The sequence below is a fragment of the Ceratotherium simum genome, chromosome 11, assembly GCF_057802395.1.
Source record: "Ceratotherium simum simum isolate JZ-2026a chromosome 11, ASM5780239v1, whole genome shotgun sequence".
NCBI lineage: Eukaryota > Metazoa > Chordata > Mammalia > Perissodactyla > Rhinocerotidae > Ceratotherium > Ceratotherium simum.
In genome coordinates, this window is record NC_141910.1 from 63447518 (window position 1) to 63471607 (window position 24090).

The 24090-nt window shown below is 39.5% G+C and overlaps 1 protein-coding gene across 1 annotated transcript in view; it reads right to left on the minus strand.

Moving 5' to 3' along the window:
• DDX1 (DEAD-box helicase 1) overlaps window positions 1-19917 on the minus strand; it is a 38921-nt gene extending 19004 nt beyond the window's left edge. The window contains exons 1-14 of the mRNA XM_004436486.3: window positions 19829-19917; window positions 17068-17119; window positions 16714-16777; window positions 15713-15742; window positions 14991-15087; window positions 12476-12523; window positions 10205-10288; window positions 9910-9993; window positions 9462-9538; window positions 8828-8900; window positions 7058-7134; window positions 6831-6945; window positions 5685-5823; window positions 1166-1226 (exon numbers count right to left, since the gene is read on the minus strand). Of these exons, the coding sequence (XP_004436543.1) occupies window positions 1166-1226; window positions 5685-5823; window positions 6831-6945; window positions 7058-7134; window positions 8828-8900; window positions 9462-9538; window positions 9910-9993; window positions 10205-10288; window positions 12476-12523; window positions 14991-15087; window positions 15713-15742; window positions 16714-16777; window positions 17068-17119; window positions 19829-19844 (1017 nt within the window). The 5' untranslated portion in view covers window positions 19845-19917. The remainder of the gene's footprint in view (window positions 1-1165; window positions 1227-5684; window positions 5824-6830; window positions 6946-7057; window positions 7135-8827; window positions 8901-9461; window positions 9539-9909; window positions 9994-10204; window positions 10289-12475; window positions 12524-14990; window positions 15088-15712; window positions 15743-16713; window positions 16778-17067; window positions 17120-19828) is intronic.
• Between the last annotated feature and the right edge of the window lie 4173 nt (window positions 19918-24090).

The following is a 24090-nucleotide window of genomic DNA, read 5'->3' on the forward strand; positions in this document are numbered from 1 at the left end:
ATATAAGACAGAAAGCTAAGAGCAGAAAGAGAACATCCTAGATCCCCTAAGTAGGATGGAGGTTGAGTCCTGCCAAGAAAGCTACGGAATAACACTGCCTTTACTTTGCTATTGGCTTCAGCCAGCACCAAATTTTAGATATGAATGATAAAAGCAGATCTAACTTTTTAAAAGCTCTACAGCTAGAAAAAATGAATTAAGAAACTTAATAACTTACAGCAGAAAAGGATTTGGGTTTGAGGAACTGAGATTTGGAATGAACATATTAAATCTACGCTCACTAAAATATAACACACCAAATAAGAACATATCAAAGCAATATTATCTTAGAATAGCATTAACAAGTAGAGTAATATGATTCCTTGCTCTTAACATGCCATTACCAGGTCAAATTTGAACCATTCAGCATAAAATTTCATTTAACAAGGGCACCAATGGAACTGGAGGGAGGACATATTTGCTCATCATGATTCAGTATCAGGTGGTTTAAGTTAAATGATAAAATATTTAGAGAAGGAAATGGAAGAGAAATGTGTAAGGAAAAAGTTAGTTCATACAAATAAAATATTTTATGAAGTCCCACCTATATTTAGCTTCCTAGAATTGATGAGCACAGTTAAGAATTTCTCAAACGTCTTCCCAAATAACGAGGATCACAGTCTTAGCTTTGTCCTTTATAAGGGCATGCATGAGCACAGCCTTTACGACTCCCCCTTACACGTATCTGCACTCATCTCCCTCCTACTGGAATCACAATTTTATCATCCTTCATCCTTTCCAAGGATCACTGCCAAAAACTTCTACATTCTCTGCAATCTACTTTACCTCCATTTCTATTCTTTAACTTCAGTTTCTTTTTCAATTATTCCCCAAAGAAATGACTCAATTCATGAAAGTGAGAAGGAAATTCTCAGGTGCTCAAAAGGTAAAACAAAAGAACCCTCACATGTGCTGGAATTTTGCAGGAGGGGTTTGGAAGAGACTAACGTGCTGTATACTTTTGGGAGAGGAGAGGCATACTTGCAAGATGTTTTTGTACAAATATATACTTTTTTACCTTGCTCTAATTTCAGCCTCATTTGATTTTTCTTGAAATGCAGCAGAACTATACTGCCAAAACAACAATCCATAATGTTACTTTTGAGAAATTAAAAGTACAACTTACCCCATTATCCAAAACTGAGAGCTGATCCCGAGCTGCAACACCTCCAATTATCAGAAGCTCCCTGAAATAAATACCAGAATCATAATGTAGGAAGATTCAAGTTTGCTTTATTGCTTGATTGGTATCCATTTCTTTTAGGTGAAAATTAAGGTTGAGTAAGTTGAGAAAGTAATTGAGTAACTGAGAAAGAATCTACAAGGAAAGTTTGGAGAATGATGGAAACAAAGCACTTCATTCCCAGTAGCCATATAAACGCTACATCAGGGTAAGGTAACTGAGGAGAACATGAAAGCCTGGAACACAGAAAACATTAGTCCTCACCTACATATCATTCTATATTAGGATAATTCCAGGTGCTGCAAAACCTGGTTTCTATCTACCTTTCCAGACATATGTGGTTATATGTGTATAAAATGTCTCTGAAAGAATATATAAATATCAATTTTAAAAAAGCGCCTCTGGGGCCGGTCCCGTGGCTTAGCGGTTGAGTGCGCGCGCTCCGCTACTGGCGACCCGGGTTCGGATCCCGGGCGTGCACCAACGCACCGCTTCTCCGGCCATGCTGAGGCCACGTCCCACATACAGCAACTAGAAAGATGTGCAGCTATGACATACAACTATCTACTGGGGCTTTGGGGGAAAAAAATAAATAAATAAAATTATAAAAAAAAAAAAAAAGTGCCTCTGGGTAGGATAACTAAAAACTGGGGGGTGGGGTGAAAGGAGACTTCCTTTTCACAGAATATCCTTTTGTATTGTTTGAATTTTTCTCATTCCAAATACTTTAAAAAAAAATGCTTAGGTTAAAAAAGATTGCCTTATGCCAAGACAATTCAATGGTGGGAAAGAACAGTCTTTTCAACAAATAGTGCTGGAACAAATGATACAAAGACGCAAAAGAATGAAGTTAAACCTCTTCTTATCGCATACACAAAAACTAACTCAAAATGAATCATAAGACCTAAAACTATAAAACTCTTAGAAGAAAACACAGGAGTAAATTGTCAGGACCTGGGGTTAGGCAAAATCTCCTCATATACAATGCCAAAAACAAAAGAGACAAATGAAAAAAATAGATAAGTTGGACTTCAACAAAATTAAAAACTTTTGTACTTCTAAGGACACTATCAAGAAAGTGAAAAGATAGCCCACAGAATGGGAGAAAATATTTGCAAATGATATATCTAATATATACTATTATATGTGTGTGATATACATATATATCAGAATATATAAAGAACTCTCACAACTCAACAATAAAAAGAAAACCAAATTGAAAAACGGGCAAAGAAGTTGGACAAACATTATAAATGGCCAATAAGCACATGAAAAAAATGTTCAACATCATTATCTATTGGGGAAATGCAAATCAAAACCACAATAAGATACCACTTCACACCCATTAGGATGGCTACAATCAAAAAGACAGATATTAAGTGTTGGTGAGGATGTGGAGAAAGTGGAATGCTCATATATTACTAGTAGGAATGTAAAACGGTGCTGTCACTTTGAAAAACAGTCGGGCAGTTCCCGAAAATGTCAACCATGAAGCTACTATATGGTCCAGCAATTCCACCCCTAAGTACATATCCAGGAGAAACGAAAATGTATGCCCACACAAACACTTGAACACTAACCTTCATAGCACAGTAACCAAAAAGTGGAAACAACCCAAATGTCCATCAACTAGTGAGTGGATAAACGAAAATGTGGTATATGCACAGAGCAGAATTCTTTCAGGCAATAAAAAGGAATTAAGTATTGATACATGCTACAACAGGGATGAACTTTGAAAACATTATGCTAAGTGAGAGAACGCAGTCACAAAAAAGCACATATTGTCCAACTCCATTTATATAAAATGTCCAAAATAGGCAAATCTATAGACAGAAAATAAATCAGTGGTTGCCTAGGGATGGGAAGATTAGGGAGAAATGGGAGTGACCACTAATGAGCAGTGTTTCTTATGAGGGTGATGAAAATGTTCTAAAATTGGTATTGGTGATGGTTGCACAACTCTGTGAACATGATAAAAACTGAAAACAACCTGTACACTTTAAAGAGTGAATTGTATGATATGTGAATTATATCTCACTAAAAGCTATTTACAAAAAGATTGTCTCCTTTTTATTTTTTTTTTTTTTTTTTTTTTTTTTTTCCCCCCAAAGCCCCAGTGGATAGTTGTATGTCGTAGCTGCACATCCTTCTAGTTGCTGTATGCGGGACTCGGCCTCAGGATGAACGGAGAAGTGGTGCCTCGATGCGCACCCGGGATCCGAACCCGGGCCACCAGCATCGCAGCGCACGCACTTAACCACCAAGCCACAGGGCCGGCCCTGTCTCCTTTTTATAAATAGCAGACAAAATTACTTCCTGAGGCAGCCAGATAACTTTCAATCCAAAGCATCTACCAAGTATCTTACTTTACTAATTTTATTCTTATTTGATCAGTCATTTAAAAAACATTAGAAAACACGAAGAAAGCAGATGATGTTAACACTGAGTCTTATAATTCCAAGACTCTGACTGAAAATCAGCTTTATGATTGCCTACCTTCATCTTAAGCAATTTAGATAGTAAAAGTAAACAAACAAAAGTTTTCTAGCCTATGGATGTCCATTACCTTGGCATATTCCCTCACCACCTGCCACTCTAGAGCCATTATGTTTCCTGAATCCGGTAACACCAAATGCCAGATTGGCTACATAGGAATCACCCAGAAGAGCTGCCATTCTTCCTTAAACCAACCAACAGAAACGTTCTAATTCCTATTCCTTGGAAATTCTGATTTAGTATATCCAGAGGAGGGAACCAATACATTTGCAATTTTAAATAAGGTCCCCAAGCTCCCAGGTTTGGAAACCATGGGTCTAAATCTATCATTTCTTCTCCTACAATACTTGACTCTTATCCACCTTCCTTACCAGATATATTTACCCCTACAAATTTAGCAGCAGATAACTATACACACACACAACAGTCCATGCTTGTGTGCAAAGCACTGTAGAGCTGAGGAATACAAAAGAACAGCCCCTGCCTTAAGGAGTGTAATACTAAACTGGGATGAGTAAAGCTATGCGTATTGAAAACAAGGAACACTGACACAAGGCAGCGTGTAAGGATTATGGCGAAGCATACACAGACAGGGGTATCGGAGGAGGGAGAAAGGACTGGACTGGTACAGACAGGTTAGCTTCACAGAAAGAACAGGACTCGAGCTGGGTTTTCAAGGAAGGAAAAGGCTCATCTGTACTGAATACCAAAATGAGTAACCCACAATTTTACCATCTTAACAAATAAATTGATTTTATTATTCATCATCCCTTCCAGCCTTTGTCCATAGGCACGTTAATCTTTACACACAGTTATAGGACAAAAAACAATTCACATTAGCATTTTACATTCTTCCAGAAACACTCTCTTCTGAAGAGTTTCCAGTCTCTTATACCAAGCAAATGCCTTGGCTATGGCCTCCTATAGTGACTTTCTCTATAGTATCCTCAAGGCCTTTTATCACACTCATTTTGTTGTTTCTCTCCCTCCACTCTATCCCCACACTCCAACACTTAATTCTATGACGGCAAAGACTAAATCTCATTGTTATATCCCTGATCCCTAGCCTAAGACTTTACACATAGAAGGTATTCAAGTAGTTACCAAATGAGTGACATGCATCAATCCTCAAAACAAAATTGGGAATTATTTTACCTAAAAAGTTTTAAGTATAACTTATCCCTGAATAAGTTTAACTTGTAAGAAAGATCAATATTAAAAAGATGGGCCTGCATGATGTCAATAATTCCAAGTTTCTGAAATTAGATAGTGGTGATGGTTGCACAACCTGTGACTATAACTGAAAACCACTGAATTGTACACTTTAAATGGTGAATTTTATGGTATGTAAATTATGTTTCAATAAAAAAGTAATTGAAAGCAAAATTAACAAAAATCAAGTGGCAAATCAACTGTATATATATGGCCTTCTTATATAGCATGGCCTTCCTCAAACTGAAAGGGATTGCTACTGAGCAAGAAGTTCCATAAGATCACTTAACTCATGGTCTCCCTCCAATGGCAGAAAGAGCCCTCTACCCAGATAGTCTGAAGGCCCAAATGGAAGAAGGTCACCACTGTGAGACAGGCTAAAATCAACCTTGCCAAGCTAAGTTTACTAACATGCTAGAAGTGATATGTTTTCTATGCAAATGAAGTTATAAAACTAACAATGAGTGAAATGCTTCCCTTAAAAATTAATTTTTACTCTGAAAGTGTTTTGCACACCATGACTCTTCATATAAGACACGAAAAAAATCTCAATTTTTTTTAATCAAACATCACTTAAACAGGAGTTTTATATACAAACTAATTGCTACTATATATCAAAGTTAAATATATTTACACACTCATACATGTAGGTATACACACTGAATTTCTACCTCATTTTTTTCTACCTTACAGTTCTTTCAAAACACCTCAAACCTAAAGACAAAAGGCATTCGAGCATGAAAGGAAGCTTTACCTTAATTTAGGATTATCAATATATTTCTTAAACTGCTTGACGTTATTCAAAGTTTGTTCAGCTAACTCTCGGGAGGGCTCGACGATGAGAGCTTTTGGAGCATTGGGAAGAAACTTTGTTTGCGCCACCTGCGCGTTACCTTAAAAGAATAAAAAAGATTAGAACACGTACAAATCACACCTCAAAATACCTTTATTGTAAAACATAAGCACAAATATTCGAATATCAAAATTTTAAATAACAATTATCAAAAAGTATAGGAGATAGTCAAACAAAACAAAATAAAGCTAAGAGTCCTAAAATGAACTAAGGCTTATTTAAATCTACTTGCAATAACTGCCATAGATTACACGCTTTGTGATAAAGTAAACAAGCTATGAAATGTCCTTCCTTTAAATAACTGAAAGAGGGGACGGCCCAGTGGCATATCGGTTAAGTTTGTGCCCTCTGCTTCGGCGGCCTGGGGTTCACAGGTTTGGATTCCAGGTGGGGACAGAGGCGTCGCTTGTCGAGTCAGGCTGTGGTGGTGTCCCATATAAAGTGGAGGAAGATGGGCACGGATGTTAGCCCAGGGCCAGTCTTCCTCAGCAAAAAGAGGAGGATTGGCGACAGCTGTTAGCTCAGGCCTGATCTTCCTCACACACACAAAAAAAAATTATTTAAAATAAATGAATAACTGCAAGAGATTACGCAGTATAATGGGTGAGAGTACGAGCTTTGGAGTCAGACTGCTCGAGTTTGAATCCGGTTCTGCCACTTGCTTACTCTGTGACCCCGGGCAAGTCACTTCAAGTCCCTACCCCTCAAGTCCTTTGTCTGTACGATGGGAAGAGTACTACCTCATAGGGTTGCTGTGAAGATTAAATAATCCATGGAAAGCACTTAACACAGTGCTGGCACACATTTCATAAATACCAGATACCATCATTATCATGATCGGGTTCCCCAAAATGCCTAAACTGAAACCAACTATTTAGAGCTTATGGATTAGGTTCTGAAACTGAATTTTACTGATGTGTTAAACAAAGATGTGTGACTAAACCAGTGAGGGGAGTATGTCTAACTAACCCACTGTGAGAAGCCTTATTTACCGGTGCTTTCACAAATAACCCATTCTTGAAACCCTTACCCTCTCAGGTGCAATACCTGAGTGCTGTGATTTGACGACATAACTGTCCAACGCCTTAGAAAGAGCAACAAAACCATCTTTTGGTGGAAACTTAAATTCTTCTTCACCGAAGTTAAATTTTAGTTCAGCATTCTGGCATCAAATAAAGGAGAAAATGAAAATTCTTAACCTAGTAGCAAACTAAACAATACAAAATAATTCAGATCAAAGTAGCTTATAATCATTGCAAAATTTTTCTAATTACCTTCAAAACGCAGGCAGGAAAGAGGGCTTGGTTCTTCATATGTGGTGGTATTTCAAATGCCAGACCAAGGTCTTTTCCTTCAAAAAAAAGAGAGAGAGAAGAAATTGCAACTACCAGAAAAGAACTTCTACATGCTCACCACCAAATCTACCAACTCATCTGCAGTCATGCTCCCCCTCCTGTTACCATAGATAAATTGTGCTGCCTCATGCTAACCTCTTCACTTTTTTACTTTACTCCTGAAATTATCCCCTGCCCCCTCCACATTTGTAATTTTTCTCTTCCTACCAGATCACTTCCATCAGAACTTCAACTAGACATTCCATATCATACAAACATAATAGCTCCCATATTAACACACAGATAAACCTCCTTGAACACAGATCTTCCTCCAATTACCTATTTTTCTTCTCCCTTTTTGTAGTAAAACTCCCTGATTTCTGTTTTCACTGTGCCCACTTCATTTCATTCCATTCTCTACTGAACTGATTCCCAATCAGGCTCTCCCCATTCACCCCTCGCTCCACCAAAACAGCTCTGTGTCAAGCTCATTAATGATCTCCACTTGCAAATCCAGTGGTTAATCCTCCTTATTCCTCATCTTCCTAGACTAGACTCATCAGCAGCAATGGACACAATCTGATTATTCTTTCCTCCTTCAAATACTTTCTTCACCTGGATTACAGGACCTCAATCTCTCTTGGTTCTCCTCCTCCTGGCTTTCCTCCTCATTCACTTCTCCTAGATTCTCCTCCATTTGCAGACTTCTAACCACAAGAAAACTGCAGGCCTCAGATCTCTCCTATTCTTTATCTATTCTCATTCCCTAGGTGATCGCGTCCAGTCTTACAGCTTTAAATATCATCTATAAGCCAATGACTCCCAAAGATACATCTCCAATCCTGATCTCTCCCCTGAACTCCTGACCTGCACACTGACTACTTACTTGATTTCACCACTTAGATGTCTAAAAAGTATCTCAAACTTAATATGTCCCAAATGGAACTCCTGGCATCCATCTGGTTCCCTGCCTACTGCCACCACCCACCCACCTGCCAGTCTGTTTTCAACACAGCAGCCATGATACTGTTAAACTAAAGACAGATGATGCCAATTCTCTACTCAAAATCCTAATGGCTTCCAATCTCACTCAAAACAAAAAGTTTGTATCACGGCCTATAAGGCCCTATATGGCCTGGGCTCACTACCTCACTGACCTAACATTCTACCATCCTCCCCACGTGCAGTGGGCTCCAGAGCCATTGGGCTCCTCCTTGTTACTCAAACACCCTAAGCACGCTTTCATCTCAGGGCCTTCACGTTTACTGTTCTCTCTGCCTGAAGTACTCTTCCAAGTATCTGCTTGGCCCAGCACCCAACTCATTTGGATTTCTACTCAAATGTCACCTTACCAGAGAAGGCTTCTCTGACCGTCCTGCATAAATGCCCACACCTGCAGACTGCTCTCATTCTTCATTCCCTCCCCGATTCACACTCTCTTTCAGTGCACTTGTCCTCACCTAACATATTACATATTCGTCTATCTCTCCCCACCAGTAGGTAAGCCCCAAAAACCTGCTTGTGTACTCCATTTTCCGCTATATCCCAGCATCTACCAGTGTGCATGGCACAGAGCAAACGTTCAATAAGTATTTGTTTAAAAGAAAGGGAGGGAGAGAGAGTATTGAAGAAGAGGGAGAGAGAATTAAAACATCACAAATACTGGATACCATATCTCTTCTCTAATAAGATGATCCATAGAAAACTTACCATTTTTGGAGAATTTGATATGCCCTTTATCTATATCTAGGTAACATCCAATGGTATCATGCATAGTGAATTCCTAGAAAACCAGAAAGTCAAGTGCTGTTAATAAAAAGCAAAATCGTGAAGTTAAAAGTTCATACACAGCTGCATCAAAAGTATGTGTTGGTGTTTCAAAATAATTCCTTAAAGCTCTAACGTACGTGTTAAAATGCCTATTACAACATACCGTATATAGAAGCGTCTGACAGGCTTACTAGAATCAACATGATATCCAGGCTCATCCACATTACTATAGATTTAGGCTCACCAGAACAAGTGTACTTAGATTCACCAACATTAAAAATAAGAAACGAGAATAACACGTGCATTCAAGTCAAAGCCAAAATCAAAATGAGGTGAAAACAGAAGACAAAAGTAATATACTTTAGAGGGGCTAATAAACGGCATAAAAGAAAAATATTTATCTCATTTTGTAACATTTCTTCACTGAAGTCCAAATCTGAACTTTCTGTGAAAAATATTAAGAAAATCCACCTGAATTTAAGAATCATTCCTATACCCTCAGTCATGTCATGAGTGATCACGTAAGCATGCAAGAAGTTACTGATGCTATGATTAAGTCAATGATACAACTTACCTCTCCATAATTATCAAATTGTTTATTATGGGATTTCTTTCCTGTTCCACCAAAGCCAAATCCAAACTTGTCAGTACCTAAATTTAAAAAATATTGTACTTACGTGGTGAGAGTAAATATAAAATTAAAAGCCCAATAAAGAAGTTTACAAATTTACAATAATATAAGCATCTATGCAGTATTGTGTGGTACCTATTTAAGAATAACTTTGCTCTGACTTCACTCACATTCTTAACCTTATTCTTCCTGATTTTATACTGTTATAATATGTATTTTTTGGTACTTCAAATCTTTTTTGAAACAGGATGGGATATAGATAAATATTATTAGTTCCATGTCTCTAAAATATAAACTTTGTATGGTTTATTATTTTGGTCCCCATTTTAATAAAATGTTAACAATCCACAAATATAAATCAATAAATTTCCTTTATTTTAGAAACACTTACCTAGGTCTAAGGAAGCCTGCATGGAAGACCACCCAACTCTGCATAATCCTTGGTCATGACAGGATACTTCATAGTAGTGTTTCCCTACAAGGGCAAAATACTTTGAGATTTACATAAATTACACACGTATGATGTACATGAATACATACAGATGTATGCTCCAAATGAAGAATCGTAGATCTTTTTGTAACATTAAAAATCTTTTCTGACCCTTGATTTAAAGCTATTTAAAGAAAGTTCATGTATTAATACATTACCTCAAAAGCTTATACAAGTACAAACGCTGTTTGAATACCTTTCGTTAATCCTTTTGTAGCTCTACATCCATGCCATTCCTTTACTTCTCTGCTTTGACAACAAAGACCATCTGACCCAATGGCTGGATTTAAGAAAAACACAGAAAATCATGTCAGTACAGATGATATAAATCATGCATGCTGAAATAAGTATTGTTCAGTCCTGCTGATAAGATAATTCCTTCATTTGCAGCAATGTTCCAGAGACTGAGACTTGCTGATTCCTGAGTGATAGCTATATCTTCCCCACGAGTAACTATCCTTCTTTCCCTGCAGGACCTTGGCCACGTTGGGGACTAGTTTCTACATTGTCACCTGTTAACTAGGACAAGATTTTACTGCAGCAAGTCTAGAAAGGAATCAACACAGCACATCCTCTGACTTGCACTAATTGTAGCTGCGTCATCAACATAAATGTGTTTAGACAACTATTCTCAAGCCCTTTAAAGAAATGGATACTCAAGGATGACGCAGCACCCGCTCACTCATCAATACTTGTAGCTCTGATTTTATGTTCAATTAGAGCTTGACAGAATACTATACTAAAAGGAAAACAAGAACTGTCTCTGGCTTGTTCCCCAATCCATGGACCCAGAAACCATAACGGGAAAGCAGGAAAAAACATAAATAAATAAACGATTGTTTATTTGCTGTCGATTGTTATTTGCTGATATTAGGACTCTAAAAGATGAAGTTCTCTATTGTACACCATGGTCAGTCACAGTGCTTACTGGTGTTTATTGGCTTTAAGGAAAGCATTTGGCTTTTGTCTATACTGGAAAGAAACTATAACTTCTGTCCTGGTTCAGGTTTGCAACTCAAATTCAGCACTTGAATGTAAAATGAACTTTTAAAAAAAAGCACCTCATCACACATTTTACTTCATTTAAATCATTTATTCAAAGTATAAATTCTTACTCATATGGGTACTACATTATATAAACTTTGAACTTTTTAAAAAGTTCTCTAGCAATGGCAAATCCTTAAAATTTTTATATTTAAAATTCTTTATGCATATATACAGGTATAAACTTTTAAATAAATTAGATATCATACAGTGGGGACAGAATTTTGGGGTTTGTTTCTGGCATGACTGCTCATGCCCACTCGACATTTCTCTGCATCTTGCTTTTCTTATTCATCAACACCTGGTGAAAATTCTTCCAAGTCACCTCTATGGCACTGACTCATGCTTTGTAATGGCTACACAATAGTCGTTGGATACAGCCTAATCTTTGTTAACCATTCTCTTAGCAATAGCACTCACTTTGTCGGCAGTTTTTATCATTACAGATAAAGTTGCACAAACATCTTGGATACTGGTGCTTTCATTCCAATCGGGTAGACCTTCCAGGAATATATATATTTTTAATAGGTAATGCCAAACTGCTTGAAAGGCAATATTCATAAGTTGGTTATCACTCTTTTGGATGCTTGCCAATGAGATGGGTATAAAACAACATCTTACTGTAACTTTAATTTCCATATCCCTACTGCCTGTAAACTTGATCTTTGCACATTTATTGCCATTTGGATTTGCTTTTCTGTGAATTGCCTATTCGTATTCTTTGCCCATGTTCCTTGCTGGTTTTTATCTCTTTCTTAGTAAAACAATTAACATTTTTATCTGCTATCTACACAAAACTCCCTTACCAATTTATAAGGACTCTTTATCTTTCATCGACATTGCAAGTATTCTTTCCAAATTTATTTTTGTCTGTTGACTTTTGTCTATGATATCTTTTCCACATATATTTTTCTCCAGTTTTAAACAAATATACCTATCTTTTCTTTTACAATTTCTGAGCTTCCTATTTTCGGTTAGGAAAATTCCCCAGGGCTTAAATTATACATGTAGTTTTCCATTTTTTTAATTTTTTATATACACACACACACACACATATTTATTTAAGTCCCAAATCTATTTAGAATTTTTTAATTATGATATAAATCAATTTTACGTTGCTCCAGATGGATCATCAATTGTGCCAGTGCCCTTACTGAATAAATCATCCCTTTTCCCACTGAAATATTTTTTTCTATACATTAACTTCTCATATATACTGGGATTTATTTCCATTATATTCCACTGACTTATTTATCTATTCCTATGTCAGTACTAAACTGTTTAACTGTAGCGACTATATTCCAACATCTCGTAAATTAAATCTTCATTTACTATTCTCTTTCATAATTTTCTTGATATTCTCAGCTATTACTAAAAACAAGTTTCTGAATCACAAACAAGCTGCTGAAATCTATTCACTTACCAAAAGCAGATCCTCTATCATATGGGTTCATTTGCCATTTGTTGAGCACTAAACAAAATAAGAAAAGTTACCCATAAACATGTGAAATTAAAAACTCTATAAAAAATAAAGCAAATATTTTATATTTTATATGATACTTTAATTCCTCTAGATTCAATATGGTTTTACACATTATGTGTAATATACGAGTAAAAGTTGCTGTTTTTATTAAAGGCGAAACTGAAATTGAAAACTGAAACATGTCAAAGATGATAATCACTGGCCCAGAGACAGCCCTGATGGCCTAGTGGTTAAAGTCCAGCACACTCCACTTCAGCGGCCCAGGTTCAACTCCCAGGCGTGGAACCACACCACTCATCTGTCAGTAGCCATGCTGTGGCAGTGGCTCACACAGAAGAACTAGAAGGAGGACCTACAACTAAAATATACAACTATGTCCTGGGGCTTTGGGGAGGGGAAAAAAAAATAAAAGAGAAAGGAAGATTGGCAACAGATGTTAGCTCAGCACGAATCTTTCCCAGTACCACAAAAAAAAAAAAAAAAAAAAAAAAAAACCCCTACAACCTTACATTAAAAAAAGAAAAATCACTGGCCCATCTGGGGCTAAACCCTTTTCTCCTCACTTGCCTTAGTGTACTCTGTATTAGATGGTGCTCATCTTTGTCATAACTACGAAAGGACTGATAAAATGAAGTTTTGGTAACTAAACAAGTTGACTTCTATCATAACGGAAATAAGTGACCAACATACTAGGATCTAATTAAGTATCATTTTATCATTATCAAAAGAAAAGTCTTTTATCGTAAACAATTCAATATCACAGTCAAAAATTACAAAATTTTTTCCTCTTCACTTTTATGGGATCAGCATTTTTCTTTTTTTTTTTTTTTTTTTTTTGATTTTATTTTTTATTTATTTTTTCCCTCCAAAGCCCCAGTAGATAGTTGTATGCCATAGCTGCACATCCTTCTAGTTGCTGTATGTGGGACTCGGCCTCAGGATGGACGGAGAAGTGGTGCCTCAGTGCGCGCCCGGGATCCGAACCCGGGCCACCAGCATCGGAGCGCGCGCACTTAACCACCAAGCCACGGGGCCGGCCCATGCATTTTTCTTTTTTAAAACATCTTAATAGTTTATGGATAATCAAGGAATCATAATAGCTAAAGAGAATTCTACATGGTTTCAAGCCCAACTTCCCACCCAAGGTAGAAATCTTTTCTATATTACTTCTCTTCAAAAGATATCTATCATCTGCCTAAACACTCTGAATGATGGAGAAGTAACTTTCCCTCAAGGTTCTCTCTTCCACTGTGGCTTCAATCTAGCTAGTAGGAAGTTAAGTTAAACAGAAATCTTCTCTAGATTATTTCTAATTAGTCCTGGTCCTACTTTGAAGAACAATTATCTTCTCTCCAGATTCCCTCAATGACTTAACCACTATCCCATCTCCTTTTATACTTGTCTCTCCATGTTTAAATACATAGTTTCTTTTTTCCTCATAAGACATGATTTTGGAACCACTACCATTCTGCTTATCCTCCTTTGCAAGTATTCTCTTTTATCATCATCTCGTATAAATGATGGTTTATAGTTGCTACAAGTCTAAAACTATTTTTGAATAGGCCATAGTCTAAATAATTCATATCCATGATCTATCTCACAATTCATTTACAAATGAGTTCATGCTATGAACTATGTAACACTGTTACTTTCAAACTACTGAGAAGAAAATGGTGATATGCCAAGTTCACTCCACTTAAGATTGCAATTTTGTCACAATCCTATTTTGTATCATGAAACAAAAGTGACAAATTATGGAGTAAATTTTGTTAAAATATAACAAAACCATAGATTACTCAAGATAGAATGGAATTTAGAAACCATTTAATAAAAGCAACATAATCTAAAGAGGAGGAAATTGAGGTAAGATTGTTCATTTTACAGACAGGACCAGAAACCCTAGCAAAGGACCAATCTCCCTGTAGATAGGACTGCAAATCAGAAACTGACTTTAAAACTCATACTTTACATTTTAACTTCCTGACTTTAAAACTCATACTTTACATTTTAACTTCCTGGGCTCCTTCTTTCTTATCTTAAAGGAAAATGCATGCCCCTTTTCCCTGTGGAAGGCAGTATTTCCCACCATCATGGATTTTCACTCCATCAATTATTTATAAAATCCTTCCTTCATACCTTTGTAAAACATTGTACCAACTTATTTTTAATATTAGGCATAAAAAGTTATCAAGTTAAGAAAAACATTAAAATAAATATAATTTCCAAAATGTCAGTGTTTTCTCAAAGCAAGCACTATCAGTATTTTAGGAAGGACAACCTTTCACGGTTTACGCTTTAAATGACATTTAGCATCCCTGGTTTCCGGGCACCAAATGCCAATACCACCCCCCAGACACTGACAATAAAAATGCACAGCCATATCTCACATCTGTAAATGCCAGGGATGAGAATTACTAATTTACATTAAAAGGAATTATTAATATACAAAAATTACCCGAAGCACCAGTTTTAATTGTTGTTTTTCCTTTTTTGCCTTCCTGTTGGTCCTTCAGAGTTTCATAAACTATCTGGATAACTGGAATACTGAAAGCCTATCAAAAAAACAACAGTTCTCTATATTAGTATTCAGATATTAATGACAGTTTATTCATCAATATAAATTACAAAAGTTATGCATGCACATTAAATAATTATACATATTCCAGATTGCTGCTCCAATTTCATTTGCCCAAATCTAAAATACCAGTAAGATAACACAGAGTTGACTGAATGAAGGAATCGGGAACCAGCTGACAACGCAAAACAATAAACAATGGGAACCTGCAGATTGAACCGAAACTAAAGAAACTAAAGAAAAAATATCGTCCAGTCTGACAAAGTATTTCTCTAGTCTCCGCCAGCAGGAGGTCAACCTCTATTTGCAACCTCTTTATTACTAGAGCCACTGCATTAAAATTCACAAGTGAGTACAAATACTAAAGATACTGTAACTCTTTCTCCCGTACCAGTTTAAAACAATATTCTTAAAGCCATACTGCTGTAGATCTTATTTCAGAATTAGCTGGCAACAAAAATACCAGTCTCAGTGGCAAGCAATCAATTCCTTACATTTTGGAGGAGGTTGCTTTATTAAATATTTCAAAGTAAAAACCACTGTTCAAAGCTGCTTTAAAAATCACCTCTTACAAAATAAGTCAATTTAAGTTTATTACTTACGCCAGTTTTTCCGCTTCCTGTTTCTGCAGCCTGAATGGGAAAAATAGTTGATTTTACAGTTTGTCAACGTAAGAAGTCACGTTAACGTGATAGCATGTAGACATCTTTAGCACCTGACTAGCCACCTTTATTTTCACAGGGCCTCCAGATTACCCAGGTTCCTCAGTCAACTCTGACTTCTCCCCTATTCCCTCAAGATCCTCTTCTCCCCTTTCTTTTCCCATTGGTACCATTCAAATCTAAGCCCTCATCATTCTAACCTAGATTATTACAAAAGTATCCTAACAGGATCTAATCTCTCAGAGCTGTACTTCAGGCTGCTACCAAATCAGTCTTCATAAAAACAATTCTAACCACGTAACACACCCCTACTTAAAAATTTCCAGTGATCCCCACTGCCAACAAATAACCGAATTCTTTAACATGACGCTTGAGAAAGAACCCAAATAATCTGACCACTATATATTTCCTATCTTATCTCAAGTTACACCCCACCAGTCACCTATATTTTATGCTTCCATCTAATTAAACTACTCTGGGACAATATCCTGCACTCTCCTATTCACTGTTTTTGTTGATATGCTCTCTACCTAGAGAGTATTTTTCTTTCATCTTCCCTTGTCCAAAATCTACTTCCTCCAAGCAGAGTCCCTTATGATCCCTCAAGAGAAGGATAACTGGACCCCCACGTGAATCCTGTAGTGCTCTGCATCTCTGATGCAGATGCCGCATTCTCTCTTATATGATATTTATCTGTGTTCATCTTACTGTGCTACTGGGTTGAAGCTTCTTAAGGGCAAAAACTGCATCTTATTCACCCTTGTGTTCCCCACAACTTCTACCTGATACTTTGAATACAGTGTATGTACCCTAAATGTGAATAAATAAAATTAATTTGGTGAAAATATCATTTTTAAACCTATGGAGCTCTTAAAGCAGCTCACAAACAGCCCCAGAACTGTGCCCCTGGCTCCCAACCACCTCAGCAAATTTAAACATACCATAAGTACATCACCTCCTCCTAGGATCAATGGGATAGATTCAGCCTGGATATCAGTTGGGAGACTAAAAGAATCATGTTTTGAAGAATTTTAGTTAGTAAAAAACTAATTAAGTCATGTTAAACTATAAACCTAAAAGAGAATTTTATTTGGTAGATACTACCAATCTTTTTCAGCTAAAAATATATCAAAGCTTAGAAAGGAAACTTTCTATAATTGAGAGAATCACCAGAAAAACTGAATTCCACTTACACAACTAGACCCAAAAACATCTGATAAAATCAATGACAACTGTTTAAATTATAAAACGTTGTCACAATTTTTTTTGGTCAACTTGAAGCTTTATGTACTTACAGCCAATCCATCTCTTCCACAGCTTGTGCAATCTCAGGCATAACACCCATTTCTGCAAATAAAAATTAATTTAAAAAATCACACATGCTAAACTTAAATCATACTGCTCTTAAAATGACCGTTCACAGAACAGAGAGAAGGCTTTGAAGCACAGCTCAGTGATATCGAACCTCCTGAGTGTGCCACTGTTGGAAGATTGTAAGTTCTAGAGAAAGAGAAGTTCAAATCAAGCTCTCACTTACTAGCAACGTGACCTTGGACAAGCTAGAAACCTGTTTTCTCTATGCAATATGACCTACCTTGTAGGGATACGGGAAGATGATAGACAATAATATGTAATGCATCTGGCACAGAGTTGTTACTTAACACAAGTAGCCACCAGTGAATGTTTCTTTCCTATGACTAGTGAAAAATCTGCCAGTGTTAGAGAGAGGGTTCTAGACCAGCACTTAGTTGCTTCATCTAGAGATAATGTGGCAGGCCACGTGCCTTGGCTACTTGAGGACCATGTACATACGCTCAGGAATCTGAGAAAAATTAACAGGCCAGTGGAGAGAATCCACATTTATTGGCAGCCATAATCAAAACTCTAGTTAACTGAAAAGGGAGGGGCCAGTGGTGAAAACTTGGGTAATTGGATATATCAGCTGAAGAACTGCTCTGTTCTTAATTGTTCACATATTTAAATAATTCTACTTCAAAGCCAGTCCTAAATGAATAGATTGAGTTATTTCTGATTAGATTTTGTCTATCATTTCTCAAATGAAGTGTAGAGAGTAGTTATACATGGAGTAGTCAGATTATTTAAACCTCTTTCCCAAATAAGAAGTGATTTTTAGTTGAAGTCTGCATTTATAAAAATGCAGATTTTATTATCGTCATCATTACGAAAGGATATATTCCCATTAAAAAAATTAACAATATTCAAACATTCCCAAGCCTCACAGATAATCAATTTGGAAATTTTGTATTTTTTGTAATTGTTTGCAAAAAGGCATAAACAAATCTAAAAATTGAATATATCCATTCCAAAAGTAGCTTTTTCTTTGTATCAGGTGAGAAGAATCATACTAGCAATTAACACAATAGATACAACACTAAAATTCTATAACCTATAATTAATATAACTATATTGAACTATAGTTAATATAAACATTGATGACACGGGAAAGTATAAGTCTTTTTCAAAAAAGAAGGCTCTCCTACCTCTAAATCTCCCCAGGAAAATCCACAGGTCAAAAAACCAATCAAGATCTAAAGTTGTATATCCAAGCAAACCTTTCTAAGAAGTGCCCCCATGAGAGTCTAGCTGTATTCTCTCTCCTAAAATGCAAACTGGTGGAAAAAAGGTGGTGATGTTCTTAAATATGCTGCATACAGAACAGTGCAAGCTGAAGCCACTTGTGAAACTGTTATATGGCAAGCAGCAACCACCCACTGCTTGCAGCAAATTCCAGACAACTTCTTGTTCCATTCTGGTCGTGTTCTCTGTATGTTTGTTTTGAAACCATGTTGTCTTTAAATCTAACATTTTCAACACTTAAGGGAAAAAGAGGAATAGTCATGTTCTTTAATTCTACTTTTGTCTTTATTTCCTATCACAGACTCTTCTAGTCCTTTACCCTAACATTCCTGAAAGTTGTGCATGACTCCCAAAGAAGTGAACCTATAAAATGACAACCTGGATGTGCCCTACACAACTTGGCTCAAAAATCTTGTTTTAAGAGAGAGCTGGGAAAAGAAAAACAGCTGCCACTCTGAGTAGATTTCCTCTTGCCTCCCGTTATGAGATGCAACTAAAACAACCAGAAATCCTTTCTCATGACTAAAGACTTGGAATTCCTAATGTTCTTATAGGAGAAAAGTTGAATAAAGCACAATATTATGTTATAATACCTGAAATCATCTTAATAGGTTAAGAACATTAAACGATAGTAGGCCTAACTTGATACCTTTACTGCTATATAAATTTAGCACGTTTAGGCTTGCTATGTAAGGCTTATTGCAGCTTCCTAAAACTGTGGATGTATAAAGGGAAGATGATAAAAGAAGAGGGAAAAAACGACAACTGTTGGGTTGGAGAAGCCATCTCAAATTCCTGTTTGGAATAAAGCGGGGTATCAGACAGCAAATAATTTTCAAAATTTATGTTGGGCTAGTGCACATGCGGATGAAAATGCTTTCCCTTTAGCTTCAATATTTAACGTTAATGTTGATATAATAGGGTTTAACAACAAATAAATATCATCAGGTTTGGGCCCGGGACTTTGATTTTGGGAAGGACCTGAAAAAACTGGGCAGAGGCAGGATCCAGCTCCCCGCGGCCCCATCCCCGCGCCCTGCAGCTTCCCGGCCTGGCCAAGCCCCGCTGCCACCCGGCGCGGCCAGAAAAAGGCTCCCGACGCCGCTGCCACGTCCGGAGGCAGGAGGCCTGGGCTCCGAGAGCAGCCAGAGCCATCGCCGCATCCTTCCCGCAGCCCGGGCGCTCCGGCAGGAGAGCCGTGGACAAAGAACAGAAGGAGCAGGGGCCCGGCCGGGCCGGCACCTGGAGGGAAGGCCCTCCCGGCGACACGGAGCGCGCCGCCCGCGCCTCCCGCGGCCGCCACCGTCCCCCCGCAGCCCGGGGACCACGGGCGCGCCGCGGACAGCGCCCCCGGCACCGCGCGGCCCCTGTGCGCCCCCGCCCCGGAGACCCCGCCAGCTGCCCGAGGGCCAGGCGTGGATCGAGCCGCCCGCACCAGCCCCCGCTCCACGGACGCACCGGAGAAGGCCGCCATCTTCGCCCCGTCCGCCGCCGCGCCGCCCGCTCGCCCTCCCTCCGCACTGACACGCCGCGCGGTGCAGGGCGCGCTTCCGGCCCTCGGCCCTCGGCCTTCCGAGTCCGGGTGGGGCCCCAGACCCCGGAGAACGGTTCCCGCCAAAGAAATGACCGGTCCGGGAGCCCAGCGCGGACCCAGTTCCGCTGGACCTTGCCTTCCATCAGTAACCACGACCGGCCATCATTAGCCGCAACTGACAGTTCCCATTTCTTTAGAGCATGCTGTGTGTCATCAGGACCACTTTTCCACATATAAAGAAGCAGACGTTACGTGACGAGGGTCACACAACAGCCCAGGCTGATGGACAGCAAAGCTGTGCCCCCTCGGCTGCCTCACTGAGCCCCCACCCTCGAAGACCGGCGGGGCTGTGGCGTGAACGAGCGGGAGGGAAGGCCTGAGCTCGCTGCCCAGACAGCCAAGGCTAGTGAGCGCCTGGCACCCCACAGGCGTTTACTGAAAAGTTTTGACCGAAATAAGGAACGATTTAGGTCTCCCTTCCCCAGTGTTGGATGCAGCGTTGAAAATTTCAGGTTTATTTGACCTCCGTGAACTTTTGACTCCTTTCTCTTTGCACAGAGAGAGAGGAAAAGCAAATGAATGATGGATCCTCCCGACAACTCTGTCAGGTGTATTAGTATTTTTAGGTGAGGACACATATTCAGGAAAGTTAAATGACATCTAAAGCCACACAGCTACTGAATGGCAGTGTGAGATCTGGGCCACATCCCCCTAGCTCCTGGGTTCACACTGTGGCGTCTGTAGCCTGGCACAGAAGGGCATGGAGGAAAGTGAAACCCTCAGGCAAGATGTATGCGCAGAGTTAGAAGTAAGTTCAGGAGCCATACTCCCGGGGTGTGAATTCTAGCTCTGCCATTTGCTAGCTGTGTAACCTTAACAAGTCTAGGCTTCAGTTTGCTCATCTGTAAAACAGACATGAATAATAGTACCTGTCTTGTAGGATTGTTGTGAGGAATTAAATAGGTAAAGCACCTAAAACATAGCACATGGTAACAATATGTGAGTGTCGGCTCTATTATTGCCATTACATGTAACAGGACTCACCTGAAGCTCCAAGGGGCCAGGACAATACATTCAGGCCTGCAACTTCACACCTCCAGGGGGCACCATTCACCTTAGAGTCTATATTCTCATTATATTTTATATAAATGTATATAAATGATACCCCTGAGAGTTACGCAATGTAGCAGTTCTGAATACGTGCCACATACCCCACATTCTAAAGACAGGCACAACATCACATATTATGCGGGACTCGCAAAAGGGAAATCTGAAATCTGATTTTTGTACCTTCAGCTAATCCCTAGCTTAAAAGTACAAAAGGATTGAAGGGGCAAGTTAAGAGAAAAGATTTCTCTGAAGAAAGTTGTTGAAGCACTGTGCCATTTTTCCTCTCTCAAGGGAGAAAGTGTTTCCAGGGGACTCCCCAGAGAACTTCTGATCTCTGGAGTCTGGGAAGCACAAGGCTGCTCCAAGGAGCTGGGGCTGGAAAGCCCGAGGTGGCAGGGCAGGAGAAGAGACAGAGGGAGGGAGAGGGCTGCTAGGAGAGCAGACGGATTTGCAACTATGGAGAAATGTGTGACTCTTCCCCCAGGGCTAACTGGACCTGTGGAGAGTGGACTTCAAGCTATCTTCAAAGGGTATGTGCCCAAGAGAGCTGCCTAAAGAAGCTAAATGATGCAGCAGACAGACCCCCAAAGGACCCTGTTGTGTTCACACCTCCTAACCAGAGGAGGGATACCACCTGCCTCGTGTGAGCTGCACTTGGAAGATACTAGCACAAGAATCTCCAAGATACTCACAAAGAGTACCTCCCGAGTGAAAGAATCAACCTGGGGCAGGATTGAGCAAGAACACCAGAATCAGATCACCACGGCACCAACCAGATAAAGGGGCATTACACACACATGCACGCACGCACGCACACACCCAGGCCAGATTTTATTCCTCTCCAAGGATCAGAAACAACAGCTCATGGGAGAGGGGAGAGCAGAGACTGACCACGCCCTGCACCCCATTGCCAAGCTGGGGAGGGAAGAAGCTATAATTTTTGTTAAAGACGTGAATTTTGATCATTACACTGGACTTGATAGTTTAATTGTAGAAATGAGGCTATAATTGTGATGAAAGTAACCTGGCAACTTTGCATTATCTGAGGGTGACCAGAAAAGTTCAGGAAGTTGCCAGAGGCTCCATCTAGGTCGGGGAAAGACAGAGCCCATAGAGAGGGTTGCAAGGTAACAGATCGTGTTTTCTGCTTATAACCTATCAAGTTTAGCTCATTTAATATACTGCTTTAGTAAATATAAATACAGAAGTGTGTGTATGTTAATACCCTCAGTAATGTGAATTGGGATAAAATGTGATTGGCTACCCTCCTTGGCAGGTAGGACAGGCTAGGCAGAGAAGTGGCAGGCAACTCTTTCACCAAACCAAGAGATAGAGGATGGGTGCCCCCAGTCCAGTATCCTGCTGGTCCACTCTCCTCAGAACAGGCTGACTAAATGGGCGCCTAGTAACAGGGAGACAGTCCTGGAATCCCTGCGTGGTCCCAGAAACGCAGCTACACAGATGGTTAGGTGGGAGGACAGATACCACTAGGTGGCGCCAAACCGCAGCTGAGCAGGGTGAAGTTCCAACTGGACTCAGAACTCCCCGCTGGGACATTCCCCTGACATTTATTTCTGTAACCTCACAATAACCCCACATTTGTGTAATGGGATCTTTTGGACCCCACTGCTCATGTTATGGTGAAGTTTCACTATATTATCCATGCACCCAGAGAGATTGTGCTATGTATTTTCAAGTTAGCTGTGCTATAGCCCATGCAGAACACATGATTTTGCCCCTGCTGAGACAGGCCTAAGAAATGTGCTCTCAGATATAGTGTAGAGAAGATGGGTCCTATGAAGGACTCGGTAGACTGGCCACACGAAAGCCACACACAGTCCCCTTCCCCTTGCCTTTCTCTATAATCCAGGCTGGGATAAAGAAAAAAAAACAATCACCTTTCCAGAGTCCTTTGCAGAGAGACATAGCCATGAGACCCAGTTCTGCCTGGAGAGATTTAAATGGAAGTCCCAAGTAGGGACTTTTTAAAAGGAAAAGACCTGACCAGCACGCGCTCTTCTTCCTCCTGGAACACAGACATGATGCCTGGAAAGGCAGCGATGAGTTAACGAAGATGAAAGCTTCATGCTAAGGCTCTCGAAGCAGAAAATAGAAGGAGCTTGGATCCTTGATGACAATGGTGAGCTAAGCTACCAACCCAGGTCTGTCTCCCTGTAGACCTCTTGTGGCTTGAGAATTCCTTATGTAGTTAAGCCACTGTTAATTCTCTCTTGCTTGCTGCCCAGCACATTCCTAACAGGTACAGAAAAGAAGGAGCTAAAACATTCACCAGTATGGATTTCGTGGAATGGATCGTTCAGAAAAATTTTTCAAATGTTCTAGAAGAGAGCGATAAGCAACCTATTCTGGCTATAAGGAGTAGGAGACATTTGGCCTCAGTCATGAAGGCACCATCAAAAACAATCCTTGAATATATGGTCATTTCCTCACAAGCAAAAATGAGGCTGAAATGTACCATATACAATGGAGAAAGTGACCCTGAATCCAGCCTAGGGAATAGAAATCAAATCAGGTTTTCTACTTTGTCCTTTCATTAACACCCAACTCCGTCCCCAGTCCCCATTCCAGCTCATTCTGGGACCAGATAAAGCAAGCTGCCTAGTTCCTAAGGATCCAGCCACCAGGAAGAAGGAAGCAGCCACATTTTAGTGTAAAAGAAGTTGATTAGAAAATACAATGTCTTCATTACATAAATGCCCCAAAGTCCTTCTTCACAATACGTGATACAAACCCACCCACCATTCCACACAAGTAACCACTGCTTCTCCCTCCTCATATGCTGCCCGGGAAGTTGGCCCTCAGATCTACAGGTCAGGAGAAGAGAAGGCTCGGCATGCTTGCTCTGGATCCCGAATCCTGCTATGAGCGGACTGATGTTGCAAACCTTCCATCAAGAAACCCTCTCCCCTTTGATTCAGCTCTTACTTGGGAAGGCTCCTGAATCCACCTTCCCTCAGGTGACATACACCAGACCTTCCATGGTCAGCCTCCTGCTTACTTCCAGCTTATACCCTGGGTTCATTTACCCTCCAGCATATCAAACTGTAGAATTCCT